Genomic DNA, 19,999 nt, shown 5'->3' with positions numbered 1-19,999 from the left:
AAAAAATAACAATGGATTAATACTAATGCAAAATTGGTATACACAAAATAAATTATCAATTTAAGTGTTTTGCTCAATTCTTCGACCGGGTTTCTAATAATAAATGGTATGTCCTATCATGTTAACCCATGTGTAATAATACACAAGTGTACGGCATTAAGGGCCACTGTGCTTCCCTAGTACCCTAGTAAAATCCTTTTGTATAATATGTGTTTGTCATTTGTTATATATATTTGTCTCATCAATGTACACTGTCGCAAATAGCATTCATCTAAAACTGTTCAAATTACCTATACAAAAATATGGCAAAGAAGATGTTTAGTATGCTTTATTTATCTATAAGGTCGTATTCTATACAAACCAATCGTCATTTAAAGGGGCCTTTTAACAGATTTTGGCATGTTTGAAGTTTGTCATTAAATGCTTTATATTAAAAATATTTTAAACATTGACTATAAAAAGCTTCAGTAAAAATCAAGAATAATATTTTTTTTAAGAAAAAAAGGTAACCCTCAGCAGGGCTTGAACAATTGACTCCTGGAGTTCTGGAGTACAAATTTAACGATTTAGACAACTCGGCCATCCTTCCGGATACCATGACAGATGTATTTTATACGTTATATAAGCAATTCTCGTAGTTTCACAAAATATTACGACAACAACAGAACTCTGCAAATTATAAATTCGTTTCGCGTTGCAACGCTTTATAATTTTCGGGGTTTTAAATGGTCAAAAGATGCATATACGCTGAACATTTATAAAGGTGATATAAACTGATGGTAGCATAATAAGTATAGGCACAAATAGCATATAAATTATTTAAAATATAAGCCACTTAGGTGCGTATATATCAGGTTATATCCTTTTGTAATCTTTGATCTATTTTAAGAAGGTTATTATTCACCATCATCATGAAACTTCATTTATTGGCGAATCGGCATATTTGCCTTTGGCCATTCACAATATATTTATTTTCATACCAATAATAAGTTGTTTTTTATCAATTCTGCCTTCGACTTCCTTTTCAAACATATGCAATGGTATACAAGTAAAATGTAAACTGGCTTTTCAAACAGCGAAGTTATATTGGTTATCTAACGACTTAAAGGAATGTTAACGCTTTTGTATCAATATTATATCTGAATGTTTGGACTTGTTGCTAATTTGACTTTGTTTAAACACAAGTTGTTGCTCGAAGTAATTTCATATTCGTTACAATTACCGATTTGACCTAAGGCGACATATATCACAACAAACAGCTCTACATTAAAACACAAATTAAACACATGATCATCATTAAATACACATGTGTTTTTATGACTTTTTTAAAGAAGCATGTCCAACATGGCTCTTAAGTTATTGTTATGGAAGCAATAACAATCATTTTATTGTCGGCTTCATCATCAATATCATATTTTGCATTTTCTATCCTATAAGTAAACTTAGTTAAGCAGAATGCAGAAATAAGCCTATTAAACGGCATAGTATTTGAATATAGATGTATGTTTCTGTAGAACATAATTAAATGGATTTGCACTTCTGCAAAGTCTCTTCACGCATTGTGTTACTCTGTCTGATTTAAAATTCACGGAATGTTGAACAGGACTTCCATTCGTTATATTATAATGTCGACATTGATGCACACGTTGTTACTGTAACATCAAATATTAACTCACTATTAGCATACCCTTTCAGTTGCAAATAACAGAAGGAACTTACACTCCTGGTCAATTAAAAAGGGTACACCGCAAAGGTAAAAAGTTAATGAAAGTGAATAACGTTAATTTCACTGCAACGTTTTATGTTTGCAAGATACATTTAATTTTGATAATGTTCGAAAGCGCTCGATGCGAATGCATCGACCTTTTCGTACTAACGGATAATACTCGAAAGAAGTATACCCATCCGAAATAAAAAAAATCGGGCGGGGTTAGGGTGAGGATCAGTGGGGTTGTAATGTAAAATATCTTCATATTCAAACACAGGGTGTTGTTGTTGTGTTTTTTTTTTCAAACTTTACCACAACTAATTCATATGCGTCTATACATATAAAGAAAATATTATTTAATATTGATTACGTCATTTCACCAAAATCTTATAATGCGATTGGTCATTTAAGGCGTTATTTAAGTGTTATTTTAAAAAATTTAATGAAAATTATTCGTTCGTAGTGTTTGTATCATAATTGAATCTGGATGTAGCATGAAGCATCTGGAATGATTGCAAGATAAAGATTTTGTCTCACATTAACACATGATTAATTGGTGGCTAGATAAATCGGACAGACGTAGCTTAGTATGCACTTACCCTTTGATCTGATTTACAAAGTGATTATGATTCAAGTGAATATTTCTCATATATTCAATCATAACATGTTATGATACTGGGATCAACATACCTTTTGATTGTAGGAGCCATGATATCACCACCCGGACGGTCAATTGCAACGCCTTGGTGCCTATTCCTAAAACACGGTCTCCTAGATCCGACGTTGTCATAGTAGCACGTCAACAACAACCCTTGCTTAGATTCTTATTGGTAGATTTTCATACCCACAAAACGAGGTTAATCCTAATTGATTAAAATATCCGAATTCCTTATGGTTGGGCGACACTCTGCACTAAGTTTACCACTGTTCTTAGATTTCGAGTTACCGACCACCACACGAAAATTAATACACAACTGTCATAAAATTGCCACAACGAAACACTCTTAGGGTCGCTTTCTCTTAAATTCAGTTGAACGGTGATCCTTACGACATTGCTAAACGTTACCTGAAAAGAGAGTATTTGTTTTATAAATAATAATAATATCAAACGTTATGGTCCACATGATTTTCATCATTATGCAGTAAAGCATTTAATTTTGGATGACTAGTGGTTAAACATTTGTTTCAAAATAAACGTATGTTACTTGTTGAGCGCTAGATATTAACGACGTATTAAGACCTGAAGTATAATTTGGATCCATGGTTAACCTAATGTATTCAGCTCTTTTCAAAAAATATACATTATTAAAATAAATAATTTAAGGCGTTCATGTATCGGCAATTTGCAGAATATAGGGTTTCACATTTATATACGCTATTAATAGACGTGTTTGTCGCAATTATGTGTTACTTATATACGGGTACCTAATGTATCGAAATTCAGAGGGTTGGTTAACTTTTTGCAATTAAGAGCTTCACGATTGGTTACGTCAAGTTTGTCTTAGCAACAGTTATAAAATCGTGTTTTATCCAATATATAATCTCCGAAGCGGATTATATGGCTTCCATTTAGTGCTCGTAAATCGCCATAAATACGTGTTTACACTCTGATTTTTCTCTTTCCGCGTTTCGGGTTCTACAGTTCATGCTACCATCGTATTAGCTCCTTGTAAAAAAGTTTTTAAAAATTATATAGAATGAATATGATTTTATTCATGAAAGCAATTTTTCATTCATTTTGGTTGTTGCTTGACAAAAAATTATCATCCTAGAAAACAATTCTCTTATAAGTAAAATAGCATCTCTGAAAATGGATTTTAACATGTTACTTACAATAATCGCAATCAACCACTAATATCGACATAAACACAATTTAAACACCGCTAGTAAGACTCGCAATTTCTTTTAATTAGATTATCACAATATTAAGCTATATATCAATACATGGGCCACAAACCATCAACTCTCAACTTTGTAAGCAATCTTATACCGCAGTGTAACAGTTAACTTGTTTTTCCCTTACAACTGCTGAGTTATTTCCTTCAATACACACGGGTATGTGCGTAAACAAAAATATGAAGATTTCATTGAATGTGTCGTGACATAATTTGTCTCCATATCAACCTCGACTTGATGTTTTGTAAAACATGGAGAAAATTCCATAGCATAGTCATCGACAAATATGTAGCTATCAAAGCTAATAAAATGTGATAGCTGTTTTGCGTTTGTAACCGCTATTAAATTCCACCTTGAAGAATCTCGTCGTAATAAAGAACGCAGTGATAACCGGTGGTTGTTAATGACACAAGTTGGAATCAATTAATTAGCTATCACTCATGACCCATTCGTGGGAACGAGCACAGAATATTGCATAAGGACGCTTGCGGATTCTCTGTTGTAAATAAATGTACCTTACGATTTTTAAAGTTAAACAGATTAGCATTGGGGTTTTTTAACTCTTTTTTGGAACAGATGTAAATTAGAATAAATATACAAAAATCCTTGATAAACTTATGCTGGTTTATTATGGTAACATATAACATTATGTTTAATTGTATCTTGCGATTGTGAGGGGTTATATCTTTTCATCCTTTAAAATATAGAGAATATAAGAGCTATCAAAAATTTGTAAATTGTGTGGGTATTCAGCGATGGTACTATACATACACAGTATATCAACAACTGATTACTAGCAAAGATGCACTTTTCAAAACATGTTTAATAATACTAGTTTATCACCAACGTATCTATTTGTACACAATAACATGTTTTACGGTTATTCGGCATTGCTTCCCGCAAACGGATACGGATGGACTTTACGAAGTATGAATACAGATTAATAATTTAATCGATATGATAATCAAAAAGGCAGACCAAGTGAATGTAACTATTTACATACGACCCGCTAAGATTTGAAATGGAAGAACTTTGAACATGCCAGGACTATTGATTCCATTTTAAATTCAACAAGATTCCCGAACGACTACAAGACAAATGGCCTCAACTATCAGTTCTTCTTGCAGAATCCATAAATGTTATTTCCGTCGAGTAGGGGCCAAATATGACCAAGCCTATTAGCGCTATTCTTACATCTCAGGCCCCAGGGACGCAGTGTTATCGTTCTGATTTGAAACAGTATTAGTCTCTATTCAATTGTACAAAGGAGAACATTTCATAAAAAAATCAATCAATAATCTACAGGCGTTTCCTAATATGAATTAGTCATTAATTATTTATTCAGCTTAATATATTCGCCCTTGCTAAAATGCACAATCTCTATGCGTTAAAATTTGGAAAAATGCACACTTTTTTGCATGCACAGATTTACCAGCACAAAATTAAAACAATGGCATGTAGTTGACTAATATTTGTTTTGCATTGTGAATCGTAATGCTTTCAATTTGATAATGCCCAGTAATCAAAGATGAAACATTGATATACAATTGGCTAGAATCTATGATCGTTTCAAAATGTATTATTTTAAATGTAAATGGGTTATATGGATTACACATGTGCATAGACTGCCCAGAGGCAATTTGAATCATTAGTAACGGGTTTGTGTTTGTCTATTCACTAGCATCTACTTATTATCAAGTGTAGAAGTGAATGTTTCTAATACCATTTACTTCAAATAATCGCGTTCGAAATGTTATGGCTATATATAAAACGTCAGCACTTAAATTATAATTATGATTTTAAACATCCAGCCATAGGTCACCCAATATAATTAGCAATACCTCAGTTTCCACATATTAAATATGCATGCTTTTGTTTGCCGTCAAAAGTACAATGATGTCAACATTCACATACGCAATTAGCAAACAGTACATAACCAGTTGAGAACGTGGCCATGGTCATACTGAGATAATCAAGTTCGTCAATATCGTGCTTTATTTACCGAATGTTAAAAAGGATCAATGCTCGACAACCGGATTCAATATCACATCGTCATCAGATTAATTAGCTACTTTTTGAAGTGATTGTAAGAGGCTGTTGTATTAATAACAATGCTATCTAACCAATAACCGCGTTTCTCTCCTGACAAGCATGTTAACTTTATTTACAACTGTAGCTATCGTCAGTAAAAAAAAGATAGGACAGTCAACATATTGTTACATTGATCGTTATTTTAGTAAAGTGTTGTTTATGACACTGATTGTAATATCGATGCATTGTTCATTAAATCATTAACAATTGGACATGGGTTGAGGTTCTCAGGGACACATCAAGGCATTGTCCATAAAAGCTATTGTCATATCAAATAACGTGAACAGCGCTATGAATTTTACATAACCAGTATATTAAGTATACTCGTTGCAATAAAGTGTTTACTATGCTCAATGCCAATGCAACCTATTACACGTGACAACATTTTTTTCTTAAATCACAACGAAATAAGCAGCACACGTATTACACAGTGACACGTGATAAAAAACGATAGGCATAACATAGAAATGTTTACAAAAACTGTCTTACTTGTTTTGTCTCTTTAAAGTTACTACATAGCAAGGTGATGTTTCAAAATAATATATTTTTAAGTAGGGTCAATATGTTGTTGTTGTTGTTTTTTTATTAAGGGAACATCAATAGCTCAAAAGATCTGTATTAAAACAACAGTCATTTTAAAATTCAACATGTTAATAAGCATCTGTGTATCCTTATCATGATACTTGATTGTTAAACACGCGTGTATGCATATTAATGTTAGCTAATATCTTACATTTTAAAACACGTTGATTGTTAAGTAATGAATGTATGAAAAAAAAAGTTGCTTGTTAAAAAAGCGTTGCACTATTGTAACAACGATATTTCCATGTTTGTGTCAACTTGGTAAGTTAGAAATAAGAATTTCTTTCGAACTTGAACATCTGGGTGCAGTCTTGGAATAGAAAATCGTTACCACAGTTTTAAATAAGGTTTTCAATCAACTAAAGATATTACGCGCAAAATGTTTTAATTTCCTTGATTATCAGTTTTAATACATAAGGTCAATTTTTCAATAAAATGAGTTGGTGTTGGGTTTTTGTTTGCCCCAGCTGAATACTTCAAATATTAAGTCCGCCGCACGTTATAAACTTTGCTACTAAGACAACAATTCCGATATCATACAATATTGATGCTAAAAGAAAACCGCATTTTATTATTAATATGAAAATTTAAATAACTCTAGTTAAACCTTCTTTTCGAGCGAGCACCGCTTAGATCATTTACAAACTTTTTTTAATAAGGTGCCTCCGTAAAAATACACATTTTCTATAAAGCCATATTAACTAAGACAACATCACTATTCTCCTTGAAGCGTTTGTTAAGCCCACAGCACGTAAGCATAACAAGCGTTATTAGATACAATTACCTTAGGTCGTTTTATCAAAGTTATCTTCCAATTATATTAATATGTTCTGGAGAACAAAATCAACAAAAATGATTAAATAACCAACACTGAATTTTTGAAATTTTGCGCCTTTATGTTTTTGACACGAATCTAAAGATTTCAATAATCGATCAACATCATAATTCGCCACTATATCAACCGCGTTTAGATTCGCTGAGGAATCTTTTCAAAATCGTTCCTGCACATTCCGTCGTTAAAAGCGGTCAAAAAATATAACTTTCATAGCAAACAAAATATGCAAGCTACTGTGCGTGTGTAACCGCTATAGAATTCCATCATGCAAAACCTGGTCGTAATAGAGAACGCATTGCTTACCGGTAGTTGTTAATGACACAAGTTGGAATCAATTAATTAGCGTTCCCTCAAGACTCATTCGTGGGACCGAGCATGCGTATTTTTTGGAACAGAGAAAAAATGTTGGTCAACTATTAAAATTGCCAAATACTGGTGCTGATTTATAAAAAAAAGAAACAAATCATATGATACATAACTGTCTATTGTGATTTTAAAGGGTTCGAACGTTTATGTCAAAGTAATGTGCAAAAGTTAATTATGTATGTTAATTTGAATATTTGTAACATGTTTTGGAAATTCGGCGAACCAATTACACATCTAATATATAAACAACTGATAACCGGCAAATTTGCATCGTTGGAAAAAAAATTAATAAATGAAAACAAATTGATTCAATAGACACCATTAGTGTTGCGTCAGACTACCGTATAAAGATGGATTATACGAAAAAGTCATACAGATTCAAAAAGTGGCCTAGATTATTTCCAAACACGAAGATCACGCAAACTTAAATCTTTATATACGGCCCCTTAGATTTAAAATTTCACTTAAAATATAAACAAATAAACATGGCAAAATATATTCGATTTTAAATTCAGCAATATTCCCGAACGGGTACAAGACGGATGACGTAAGAAATCAGTTCTTCTTGCAGCGTCTAAAAATGGTAATGCCGCCGTGTAGGGGCCCAATATAACGAAGCATATTAGCGCCATTTTGACATCCTGGGCCCTAGGGACGCAGTGTTTTCGTTATGATTTGTAGTAGTATAAGTCTCTATTCAATTCCTCCCAGGAGATCTTTGGTTGAATACTATAAAATAATACACTTGTTACAAGTGTTTTCTAATCCGGTGTAGTACTTCCAGAATTATTCAGCTTAATGTAAGGGTTACTGCCAAAATGCAATGTTTTGCGTAAAATTTGGGAAAAACTACGCGCTTCTGTTATGTTTGGCATGCAAAGATAAAACAAAACGAAAACAAGTTTTATAAATTGGTATTATTTTTCCATAATTGTTTTAAATAACCAGCGCCCCCATGATTATCGTATATACAATGGCATGTTGACTAATTTTTGTTTTGCATTTTACAATCTGATGCTTTCATTTCGATAATGTTCAGTTATCTAGATTAAGGGACATTGCAATGGCTTAATGATTGCATTAGCTGAAAAGTTTAATGATGACAAATATTGTTTTAAACAGTATTATTTCTACTTTAAATGGTGTATAAGGATTCAATATTTGCACAGCTTGTCTATAGGCAATATGTTACATTTTTGTTTTTACTCCAAACTAATGTCCACTTGTAATCAAGTTTATAATTGAATTTCTAAATTCAATTGCCAATTTTACCTAAAATAATCACGTTACAAGTCGTTGAGTTTAAATATAACTTTATCAACTATAAATTAGAATTAAGATTATCCAAATTGAGTCGTACGCCACCTAATGTATTAGTAAATCGTTCCTTTCCTACAGATAAAACATGGTAACCATGCATGTCTTTGTTTGCCACCAAACGTACAATGTAGTCTATATGGGTATACGCAATTAGTAGACAGACCATTCCTAGGGTTAAAATGTGGCCATGTTTTCAATGATATAATGATGTTGATCAATTTCGTGCTGTACTCAGCGAATGATTAAAAAGGATGAATTCTCGACAATTGAACTCAATATCGTATTCCATTAAAACGGAATATATTGTGCCATAAAAAAATTAAAAGAGAATTTTGAATCTCGTTAAATCTGTTTTACCAGCCCACTTTTAGCGTTGAAATTTTGGCTCTTGCTATAAAAAAAACACGAAATATTGTACGAAATATTCGTTGATTTTCAGTATTTATGTTACTTTAGTTAATACAATAATACATTTCATAAATAAACTAACAAATAAATCGTTACATCGTTTACGGGGACGAGCACACCTGTAAATACCTTCACTCTATCTTGAATAGGCTATTCAATACACGCTTACTGTAAAGAACTGTTAACTATGGCAACAATTTCTTTAAGCCGTGTTAACAAAGATATCGTTGAATAATCTCTACTCTGTCCTGTACGAAAAACTCAATTTAACAGCGTTCAAGAGGTAGCAAATCGAGTAGCTATGTGCTGTTGTTATGTGCTGTTGTTATGTGCTGTTGTTATGTGCTGTTGTGATGTGCTGTTGTTATGTGTTGTTGTTATGTGCTGTTGTTATGTGCTGTTGTTATGTGTTGTTGTTATGTGCTGTTGTTATGTGCTGTTGTTATGTGCTGTTGTTATGTGCTGTTGTTATGTGCTGTTGTTATGTGCTGTTGTTATGTGCTGATGTTATGTGTTGTTGTTATCTGCTGTTGTTTTTGTGCTGTTGTTTTTGTGCTGTTGTTTTTGTGCTGTTGTTTTTGTGCATTAACTGTATTTTGTACGTAACCTGAAGATGTTAATAAGCGGTAAATGGCATAATTCACCCGAATATTAACGACGTCTAAATTTATTGCCGACTCGTTTCAAAAACGCTGTGTTAAAACCGTGGCAATATATTCCATCTCTAAAAGTTGTCGACAAATATAGCCATAAAAGCTTATAAAATCTGAGAGCCACTTTGCGTTTGTAAAGGCCATTAAATTCCAGCATGCAAAACCTGGTCGTAACACAGAACGCATTGCTAACCGGTGGTTGCTTATGACACGAGATAGATTCAATTAATTAGCACTCCCTGAAGGCCCATTCGTGTACGCAATTGAAGTACGCAATCGTATTATATTGACTGCGTAACATGTTTGCTCGACAAGGCTTATTAAAAATATTAAACAAAAGGTATGATTAATAATTACTTGCAAATTCGGAGATCCGAACCATTATTTCCGAGCAATATGCTGAACAGATATGATGTAAAATAGTTGGTGTTTTTTTTTTAAATTCTACGTATAATACATGTATAGTTTATGAAATTACATGAACTTAGTTCTGACAAACTTGCACCATTGGATTTTTATTTAAATAAATACTAGTATACAAATCGCATTTATTTACACACAATATAAAGTTCAATGGTTCAATACATTGATTCCCATAGCTGAAACCGGATGGATCGTACAAAATAATCATACAGATTCGTAAAAAAGACGAGATGATTTCTAAACACGAAGATCACGCGAATGTCACTCTTTATATACGATCCACTCAGATTTAATTCGCAAATTAAATATAAAAAATGAGCATGCCAAAACGACCGATTCTTTTAAATTCAGCAAGATTCCCGAACGACTACATGACGTATGGCCTCATATATCGGTTCTTCTTGCAGCTTTTAGAAATGGTAATGCCGTCGTGTAGGGGCCAAATATGACCAAGCCTATTAGCGCTATTCTGACATTCCAGGCCCTAGGGACGCACTGTTATCGTTCTGATTTGTAGCAGTATTAGTCTCTATTCAATTCCACACAGGGGACCTTTGGTTGAATGTCGTATAATAATACAGTTGTTACAAGTGTTTTCTAATGGGACTTTGTCATTCGTGATGTATTCAGCGTAATATATGTGCATAGAATGTGAAAAATGCATAATCGTATAAAGAAAAATACTCTTTTATATTATTTTTGAGAGGTAAATATATACCGCAATGCAAAAGATTGCTAAAGTTTATCGCCATTATTCCTTAATTGTTTAACATCACAAGCGCCCTCATGCCCCTCATTAAAACAATCATTTGTTGTTGACTACTCGTTGCTTTGCATTTTACAAAGTGATGCTTGAATAATGTTTGGATATCCATGGTAATTTATAAACCCTGGATAAATGTTAATGATTTTATCGGCTAAACGGTTCTGATTACAATAATGACAAAAATTCTTTTAAAATAAGTATTATTTCTATTTAAAAAGTGTTAAAGGATCAGTCAATCGCAAAGGCTTGTGTTACACGCCTCTCATGTTGTTTGTCTCAAAACTAGTGTTAGCTACTTATCAAGTTTATAAGTGAACATTGCTCGTTGCTTTTCCCATTTAAGCTGAAATAATCCTGTTACAAGTCTAAGGGTTAAACATAGAAGTGCATCACAATAAACATTATTATAACAAAATGGAGCCATATACCACCCAATACAATAACCAATTCTTAACTTCCTACAGATTAAACAATGTTAACATAAATGTCATCGTCTGCCGTCGAACGTAAAATGATGTCAACATAAGCATTTGCACATAGCAAAAATGTAATGCTAAATCAAACCCTAGTTATATTTGTGTTTGAGATCAATCATGTTGATCGAGTTTATGTTCTACCCATCGAATTAAAAAAAACGAAGAAGTGCTTGACATTAGGATTCAAGATCACTTTGTCATCACAATAACAAATTATTTTCGGATCATGACAGTGAGTGCGTGTTTTATTGTAACAAATTAATGCATGTTTATTTGACAAGCCTGTTCCCTCTAGTTCAAACCGTAGGTAAGATCAGTAAAACGTCCATTAAAATATTTATATGTGCATCGTAGAGAATGTCTAAATAAAAACAAATGTGTGTTACATTTATCGTGATAGCAATAAGGTGATTGTTTATTGACATTACAAATTTCATAAAATCATTTGCATTACAAGGCATTAATCAAGGGATTTGCTTTTCATGACTACATCAAGCTATTGTTCATGAAAGCCGTCGTTATAATAAGGTAGTGAAAAGGGCTTGCATTTTTAAAAATAACCACACTAATTATACTCGAGCAACGGATCGTTTGCTTGAATCAATGCCATTACACTTTTTGCTTTTGATAATCAGTAGTTTTAAACGTACACTATGAGGCTATGGTCTCGAAAGGCACATTCGATATCCAGTATTACGTAATGGGAATGAAGCCTATAGGCATACATATCGGATATTCACGAAAACTGCCGTTTTCCAGGTAGCATCTTTTGAATTTACTCAATTCAAAGGTAGTACAGATCATATGTAGATTTAAAGTAAGGTAAATTTAATATTATGAATGTTATATGTCGGTTTTCATTTAGAGAATCGTCATTTTTCAAATAGTGTATATAAATTATAACCACAATCATAACAATCAAATATGCATGGTATCAGTGATTGATTATGTTTCTTTCTATGCATCTTTGAAATCGAATACGATAGTTTGCATATCCGTAGAATAGGTCAAGATAATTTAATAATTATGTCATAACGATTTTTTAACACGGGCATAATAATTATTTAGCCATGAACATCTTTAAGATCACGATATATGCTTGTATAAAAGCTGTGAACGACTGTAAACACAAACTAACCATTCGTTTTTCAAACTTGTTTATTAAAAAATATGATTTACGTCATCGATTTACGTCAACGACAAACTGAAAAGAACACATCTTATAAATGACCAAATTTATTTCATGTAGATTGATTATACCATGTAAGCATTTAAAAGTCGTTGACAGATGTGAGGCTTATAAAAACATTCTCAACTGAACATACGAATGCTATGGAATAGAAAAAAATTACAAGAATTTTTAAATGGGATCTTATTGAACCAAAATGTTTTACTCACTAAATATAAATTATTGCTTTTTTTTTTTACTCTTGTTTTATTGTGTGTTTATCTTATTACATGCATTTGTTCAAAACACGTATAACATACGTTCGTTCTTTACATGCGCCCGCTGGTTACAGTCCGTTATACTCTTTGCCATTCGTAAACATTTCAGACCAAATGCTGGTAGTTTGAACTTGATTATCGTATATTAAATATGAAGGAAATATTATAGTGAAATAATAAAAAATTCAGTAAAACATATAATTCTTGATATTAAAAAAAACATTATTTCACGATTTTTTTTAAATAGTTCACATTAAATATTAAACACATGACGTGTATAATTCGCATTAAAAGATTAGTTGCATCGCAATCGCGTTCGATTACATCTCGCTCGCTGTATGGTTATTTAAATTAGTTCTTTTGTTTTAACATAATAACGTAAATTGTGCAATAATTTATTAATTAAATACTTGTTTAAAATGTAAATAAGTAATTTACATTACTATCAAGCATTGTATTTTACATAACCACGTAAATATTTGTATATATGTAATTTAGGATGACACTTTGGAAGTACTTCAACGAAAAAACAAGCTTTGCGTGAAACCAATTGTTCGCCTGTTAATGCTTTCTATTTACTGGTCTCGGAATTACAGAAAATGTGCGATTAGTTCAGATAATTGACTATAAACGGGAGAAAATGACACGCAAAATATCAGAGAATAAATGTTTTCTGTTTCCGATCTGCCAAATTATGATACGTTGTTTCGCCTGTTAGTTCGTATACTTGTAAAGCTTAGTAATTGCGCATATTTGTTCCATTTAGCGACAAAGTAAGAGACTTTAAATGTAACACTATTAATTGACAAAGCAATACAATTTGAATATCAGAAGTATATCTTTTATATTGCCTATAGATACAATTTTCTTTAAATGTATTATATAATTTGTTTCAATTTAATTAGGTTAATATTAATCGTGTTGTTATTATTGGAGCTTTCTTTTGCTTAAATCGCATATAAATTCATTAGTTTTGTTTTTAATAACAAATTAATAGCTAAAATATATGCTCGAATTAAATTGCTCAGAAGCAGTACCCATTTTCATTTTAATTCATTTTAAAATGTCCACTTACCTGTATGCATATAAATAAACATCCCTAGTGATTTTGAAACAAGTATGTTTACCATAACAGTCCTTAGTGCAACCAATTCCAATGCGATATAAGTATTTCCGGACAATATCCGACATCACATGTTACACAATATATTGTTGTAGTTATTATTTTTCAAATAACTTCAGTCAACGGGAGCGTGCACGGCTGATTTCATTTACACTCTTGCTTAAATACGGTATCTTAGTACACATACACACTTCTTGTTAAGCACTATTAAATATGACAACGCCACTATTCTTTCTGAAGCGTTTATGATCCCACAGCTTGTGAGCATAACCAGCGTCATTAGATACCATTATATCCAGCCGTCTTATAAAAGTTATCATCCAATAATCTGTACTCTGTTCTCTCCGCCGACTAAACATGCGCGCTTACAGAGTTCCAGAGTTGTTCCGACCATGATTTAATGCTAACACTGATATTTTGTTTAAGGATTTGTTGTTTGTTTTTCTATTGTTTTTTCGGAAGCAAGAAATCGATATTCAAAGCGCATATCTAGTGTCTTGCATTAATGATTAAACTGTCTCTTAAAGTGTTGCGAGAGCGTTATTTATAGAGAATTTAAAAATGAAAAACACCTGCTCTCTTTTTAATATCTGAAAAATGTTCCTGGAATATAGAAAACGTGTTACTGTTGGTAACGAAAAAATGTTCTAGTATACTTATGGCACATATGGTTGCATTGTTAAAGTAATAAATTCAACCCGTAGTTTACTGCTTTTGAAAGAGAAAATAGAAATAGTATCATTCGTTTTTTAAGAAAACGTTCAATCTCGTCTCGTTTGATTAAAAATAGTTTTAAAATCATATTAACAGACAATTTAAGAGACTGAATATATTAAAATACCTTTTCAAATCAAAGTTGGTGGCAACAATTTTAATACACTTTTCAATCTACAAAGTTTTAGATAGATTATAAACATTGAAGAAAATACATGATTTATTCTAAGTTCGTTTAAAATCGCGCTGGAATTAAGCTTTCTGCCAGTTTACGAATCAGACCAGACAAATATGTTATAGAAATGGTTGAGGCCACAAAATATGTATTGTAAATGCAATGCAATGGTTAAAGACACTTGCTAAGATCGTAAATAAAATGACCATATTTTTCAGTGACAATATATCAGAATGTAGCGACCATTAAGTGAAAGAAATATTTATTGAGGTTTTCTACTTGATTTATTTTACATTTTAATATATAATTTACTATAATAAAACAATTAACAAAAAATAAAAACTACTACATGTACATAGAACGTGCATGAAGACAGCTACTACGGACAAGGTCCGTTTTGCATTGTCAAAGGACGGAAAGTGTAAGCTATCGATTTGTTTTGTTAACGTAGCATTTCATAACAATTAATCATTAAGACATAAATGAACAAATTAACGTTGTAACGAACTATGTACTGATAGAGACATGTGTTCGCCCTCGCAATCGAATGCTGTATTGAATCAAGCGCAAATTCCTAAATGGATGAATATTACAAATAGGATGAACAATATGGCCATATCATACGCTATATAAATGATGATTGGTGCACGTCCATTTGAAGTCAATAGAGTGGATGAGCCGGCACGTTGCCTTCTACTTACAAAATACAAACGTAATCAAATTATTGCTAGGTCATGTTGGACTTTATCATGAATTACTAAGCTTTTCGTAAGTATCTTCAGACAATCTAACAGATGTCAGTTCTTATTGATCAAACCTACGTTTTATATATACGTTTTTAAATTTGTGTTCTTTAATATGGAAAGCATTTCCTACTTTTCTCAAGTTTTTAGTTGGTTTATGTGGAACGACCGTTTGCTTGGTTTAATAGCATGTCGTTGCATTTCTTGTTTCCATACAATATGCAGTTTTAATGTGAGCGTATCAATAGGAAACGTGGGAGTTACCCATCACTCACCTAAAAATAAACAGTAATGACCCTCCAAAAAGGTTGTGTAGGTAGCAATAAGTGTTACCACCCGGTAGTACGTAATCTAAGGCAAGTCTCAATTTATCTTTACAATTCAAGACAAAGCATACTACATTAAACATAAAAAAGATTAGAGATTGGGTAAATGTTCAAAACTGCAGTTCAAGATATGGATTTTTCTCCCCCCCCCCCCCAAACAACACCCCCCACCCACACATAGCCCGCCATTATTTAATCATACCTCCATCACTAAATCGTGTACAAAGACAGCCAGTACACATTTCAACAAACTTTCTAAAATAACTTTCAACATTAACGGTTAAATATGAAGACGAACGTTTTTACAGCATCTTTTTTATCCATTAGGATTATCGGGAGATATTGTTTATTATACAAGCCACTCTAAGAATTTAAGTGAACTTAACGATAACCAGGACTTTGTCATAGACGGCGCCATGTACTATGTTGTATATTTTGTTAGCGCCCGTAGTATAAATCCGATAAAGTCTTCAAATACCAATGAAACCTTTCTGAAAATATATATTTGCCAGTTAAATTTAACAATATTGCCCATCTGTGTTTTCTTTAGGCATCTGTTTTAATATGAGTTTTCCGTAAAACAACCATAGCAATTCGTATGAGACCGATTATACGTCTTTAAAATGTTTTTCGACCAAAACCTGGTTCCCCGGTGTTTGAAAACCGGTTGCTTATAAACGATGCATGAGAGAAACAAAACAAAAATAATTGTCAATCTGTTAAAACCATCAGCAGTCGCAAAATGAAAGGTTTTTACCGTCAGTAAATGCATGCTTCTTAATGACAGTACTGTGTTAACATCTCAAATATGCGTCATATTAGATTACACCTGTTGTTGTTATTTTTTGCAATTGTCGTTGAATTATTCATCGTTCAAACGTCTTGATGCTTATTTTCAACCCCCTAATCAAAAAAGTTTTTGATGCGTGTCATTGACAAGTGCTAAAAACTTGTGTGATTGCTTACTAAATTATTGAAATATTTATTCATACTTCTTCTTTCTACATTCAATTGCTTAACAACGTTTATTTTTCTGTAATGCTTCTGAATGAAATAGGATGATTGACGGCCTTGTTGTCATTTTTATGTATGTACTACGTTATTAAATTACAGCGAACCAAGATATTTGGCGTCAGAGCTGGTCTTGTTGATACTACACTCCTGCTGGCTAAAATCTTTTTTTTTAATGCAAAAATTATTTGATAAAAAATATTTACTTATCTGTGTACAAACAACTATTTTTGTAGCAGTGTGCTGAAATGAGTATTTTTTAGATTATTATGGCCAAAATTATGTGACCGGATAGAATGACAAAACACTATCTAGTTAATATACTTGCGTCGTTTATGAGAGGCCAAGTGAAATATGAAACATTGAAGTCTTTACACGTGGTTTTCTTGAAAATATCGTTTTTATTCTTACCCAATGTTCTGCCTTGTAAGCATGTTTTGCTCGTATTTTTTCTGCAAATTCCCATCGTTTTTCGTTAAATCGATAACGTTCAAAAAGGTCGAAAAACAGTATCTGAAAAAGTTTGTGATAATCAATGTACCTTCAAAATTATTTTTAGAGCAAATGTATTCATTCCAAAAGCTTATATAAGATGTTGTTTATCATTCCATTACGCTTGATAGAAATTGATTAGCAACGATTGACATATTTGGTGCCGCGTACTGTGCTGTATACAGTAATGGGTAGATGGGAACAATCCTGAAATCTCCATTAATGTCGCCGGTTTGTTATATTTTCTAATGTTTTATTAACGTTGAAATGTCTGACCTAGCATCATTTCTTTAGACATTTTACTCTGCGTATTTCGTTCAATAAACGAAGCAAATGTAAATACTGATAATAGAACAATAAAGATTACAAGTGTTAACTATATTTGTGATGTTATTCGAGCAGATTGTGGTACTAGTGATTTTTAGTTTCCTAAAACTTTGAACTGTTAGAGACCATACTTTTTCACGATCAACAAGGATAAGAAAAATATGTTTGAACTTATATCTAATCAAACCACCAGCTGTTGCAGACGTCGATTCTTGTTCGTCGATTGCCTTCTCTTGAATAATGTAATCTAACCATGTACAACGCGGAAATTGAATGTGTATATAAACACGTATAGGCTTACTAACAGCCTGTTTGTAACGAAACGTTTAGTGGAATCAAAAACGTATATTTTAAACTAAAAAAAAGGTGTGATTTATTTAAAACATATTAATATGCTTTTAGATATAAATGTTGCATATTCATTCAAGCTATGTTTTGCGACATGTTACACTCCGCAGTTCGGCGTCTGCCTTAGATGCATAACGATGATTTGGTGTCAGTAATGTATGATGCTTCGAACCTAAATATTGTAAATATGAAGGAATTAAGTTAAAACGTGTGTTTACCGTTTTTGCCTCAGAAAATTCTTATTATGTTACCTGAGTAACATAATTGAACATAGATGCATTTTTATATTCCTTTAGCTATTTACTTTATAATGGGTGTATTTTGTCTCAGTCATTAATTTGTTGAAAGAAATTTGTAGTAAGGTTTCTCTGCATGGCAAGCAAAACTCGAATACTATATTATGACAATTGTTAAGTTTGTTTTTTAATCGTTAAAAAAGGCGACATGACGATTGCTGATTGTTTATCTCTGTCGGTGACGTTTTCAAATTTTAGTAAACACATGCAGCCAATTGTATAAATATGAATAACTAAAGCCAATCCAAAAGATAACCTTTATTTGGATAAAGATAACCGAAGTCAAATACCATGGCTAAATCTTATCCAAAACATTACCAACATGTGCACCTGTTCGGATATGTATTTGTTTATACAATTGTTAGCCAAATAAGATATTCTAAAATTGACGATAATCCAAAGTTATCCACTGGATAAGAGTTATCCAGATTTATAAAATTGGCTGTTGGATACTGTTTTAAATCTACACAAAAACTTCAATTTTGATGAAGCCTTATGACTTTCCTTTCAAGCTGACAAAAATGACTAGGCACACACTACTAACGTAATAGACAGTTATACTTATTTGTGTAACAGTACCTAAATATATCAATCCTTTCGTTGAAAATAAAAGTGGCCAATCGACTATTTTTTCATGAAATATACACTCGGTATCACACCAATACATATCCTAACTTTTCACACATGTATTTATCGAGCAGCTGTAATATATTGATTATCGTTATGAACAATATATAAACTGCCAACGAACTTATTTATTCACAATTCCAGTTAGAACGTGTGTGGGGGAAAAAAGATGTTGGCCCAAGTAATGCAATTTAACATGTTTCAAATAGTTTAAATCTTCGGCCTTACGCTTTGTTCGACAGTTTTGACTTATCTGATGCGTCAATCTGACAACTCTAAGATACCATCTTTTTGCGAGTGCTTTATATCAACTTAATTACCCATACACAAAATGTAAATCAAATTACTTTGTAGATAGCAAATAATCGCTTCTTTATGAAACATTAGACATCCTTCCCAAAATTGTAAATCTGTGTACAGAAATTAAAAATAAATTATACCACTTTGATTGATTAGAATTGAAAAAATATATATTATATCTTGAAACCAAGCTTAAGTTTTCGAACATAACAACACAATTAATTTTTAGAATAAGTCATTAACTAACATAGCAATTCTTCGTTTGATGATTTATTTCTTAAAGACACGTACTTTACGATGATCATGGATGATACTGTTCGTTTTTGTTTAAATGAAGTTTCTTTTAAACAAAAATCCAGTTTAGGCGGAAAGTGTCATTCCTGATTAGCCTTTAAGGACTGCACAGTCTGATCTTTGACAACCCATTACCCACGTGCATTTGACCCGGTTTTCCCAGAGCGAGGATCAAACATTTGCGTTTCTTGTGAAGACTTGTTTCCGCTTAGTTGATACTAAGAGTTAGAAGTAAATATCAAATGCCGCAGCA

At 32.2% G+C, this 19,999-nt stretch overlaps 1 protein-coding gene across 2 annotated transcripts in view; it reads right to left on the bottom strand.

Annotated features, from left to right (window-relative positions):
• Positions 1–14,450, bottom strand: part of LOC127880063 (lachesin-like) — a 34,735-nt gene extending 20,285 nt beyond the window's left edge. The window contains exons 1-2 of one of the 2 annotated variants that reach the window (XM_052427292.1): positions 14,046–14,450; positions 2,399–2,774 (exon numbers count right to left, since the gene is read on the bottom strand). In XM_052427292.1, coding sequence (XP_052283252.1) covers positions 2,399–2,498 — 100 coding nt within the window. In that variant the 5' untranslated portion in view covers positions 2,499–2,774; positions 14,046–14,450. The remainder of the gene's footprint in view (positions 1–2,398; positions 2,775–14,045) is intronic. The other variant, XM_052427293.1, reaches the window with a different exon arrangement.
• Between the last annotated feature and the right edge of the window lie 5,549 nt (positions 14,451–19,999).

The sequence above is a fragment of the Dreissena polymorpha genome, chromosome 4 (genome assembly GCF_020536995.1).
Source record: "Dreissena polymorpha isolate Duluth1 chromosome 4, UMN_Dpol_1.0, whole genome shotgun sequence".
NCBI classification, from domain to species: Eukaryota; Metazoa; Mollusca; class Bivalvia; order Myida; family Dreissenidae; genus Dreissena; species Dreissena polymorpha.
This window is presented reverse-complemented; position numbering and strand designations above follow the sequence as displayed.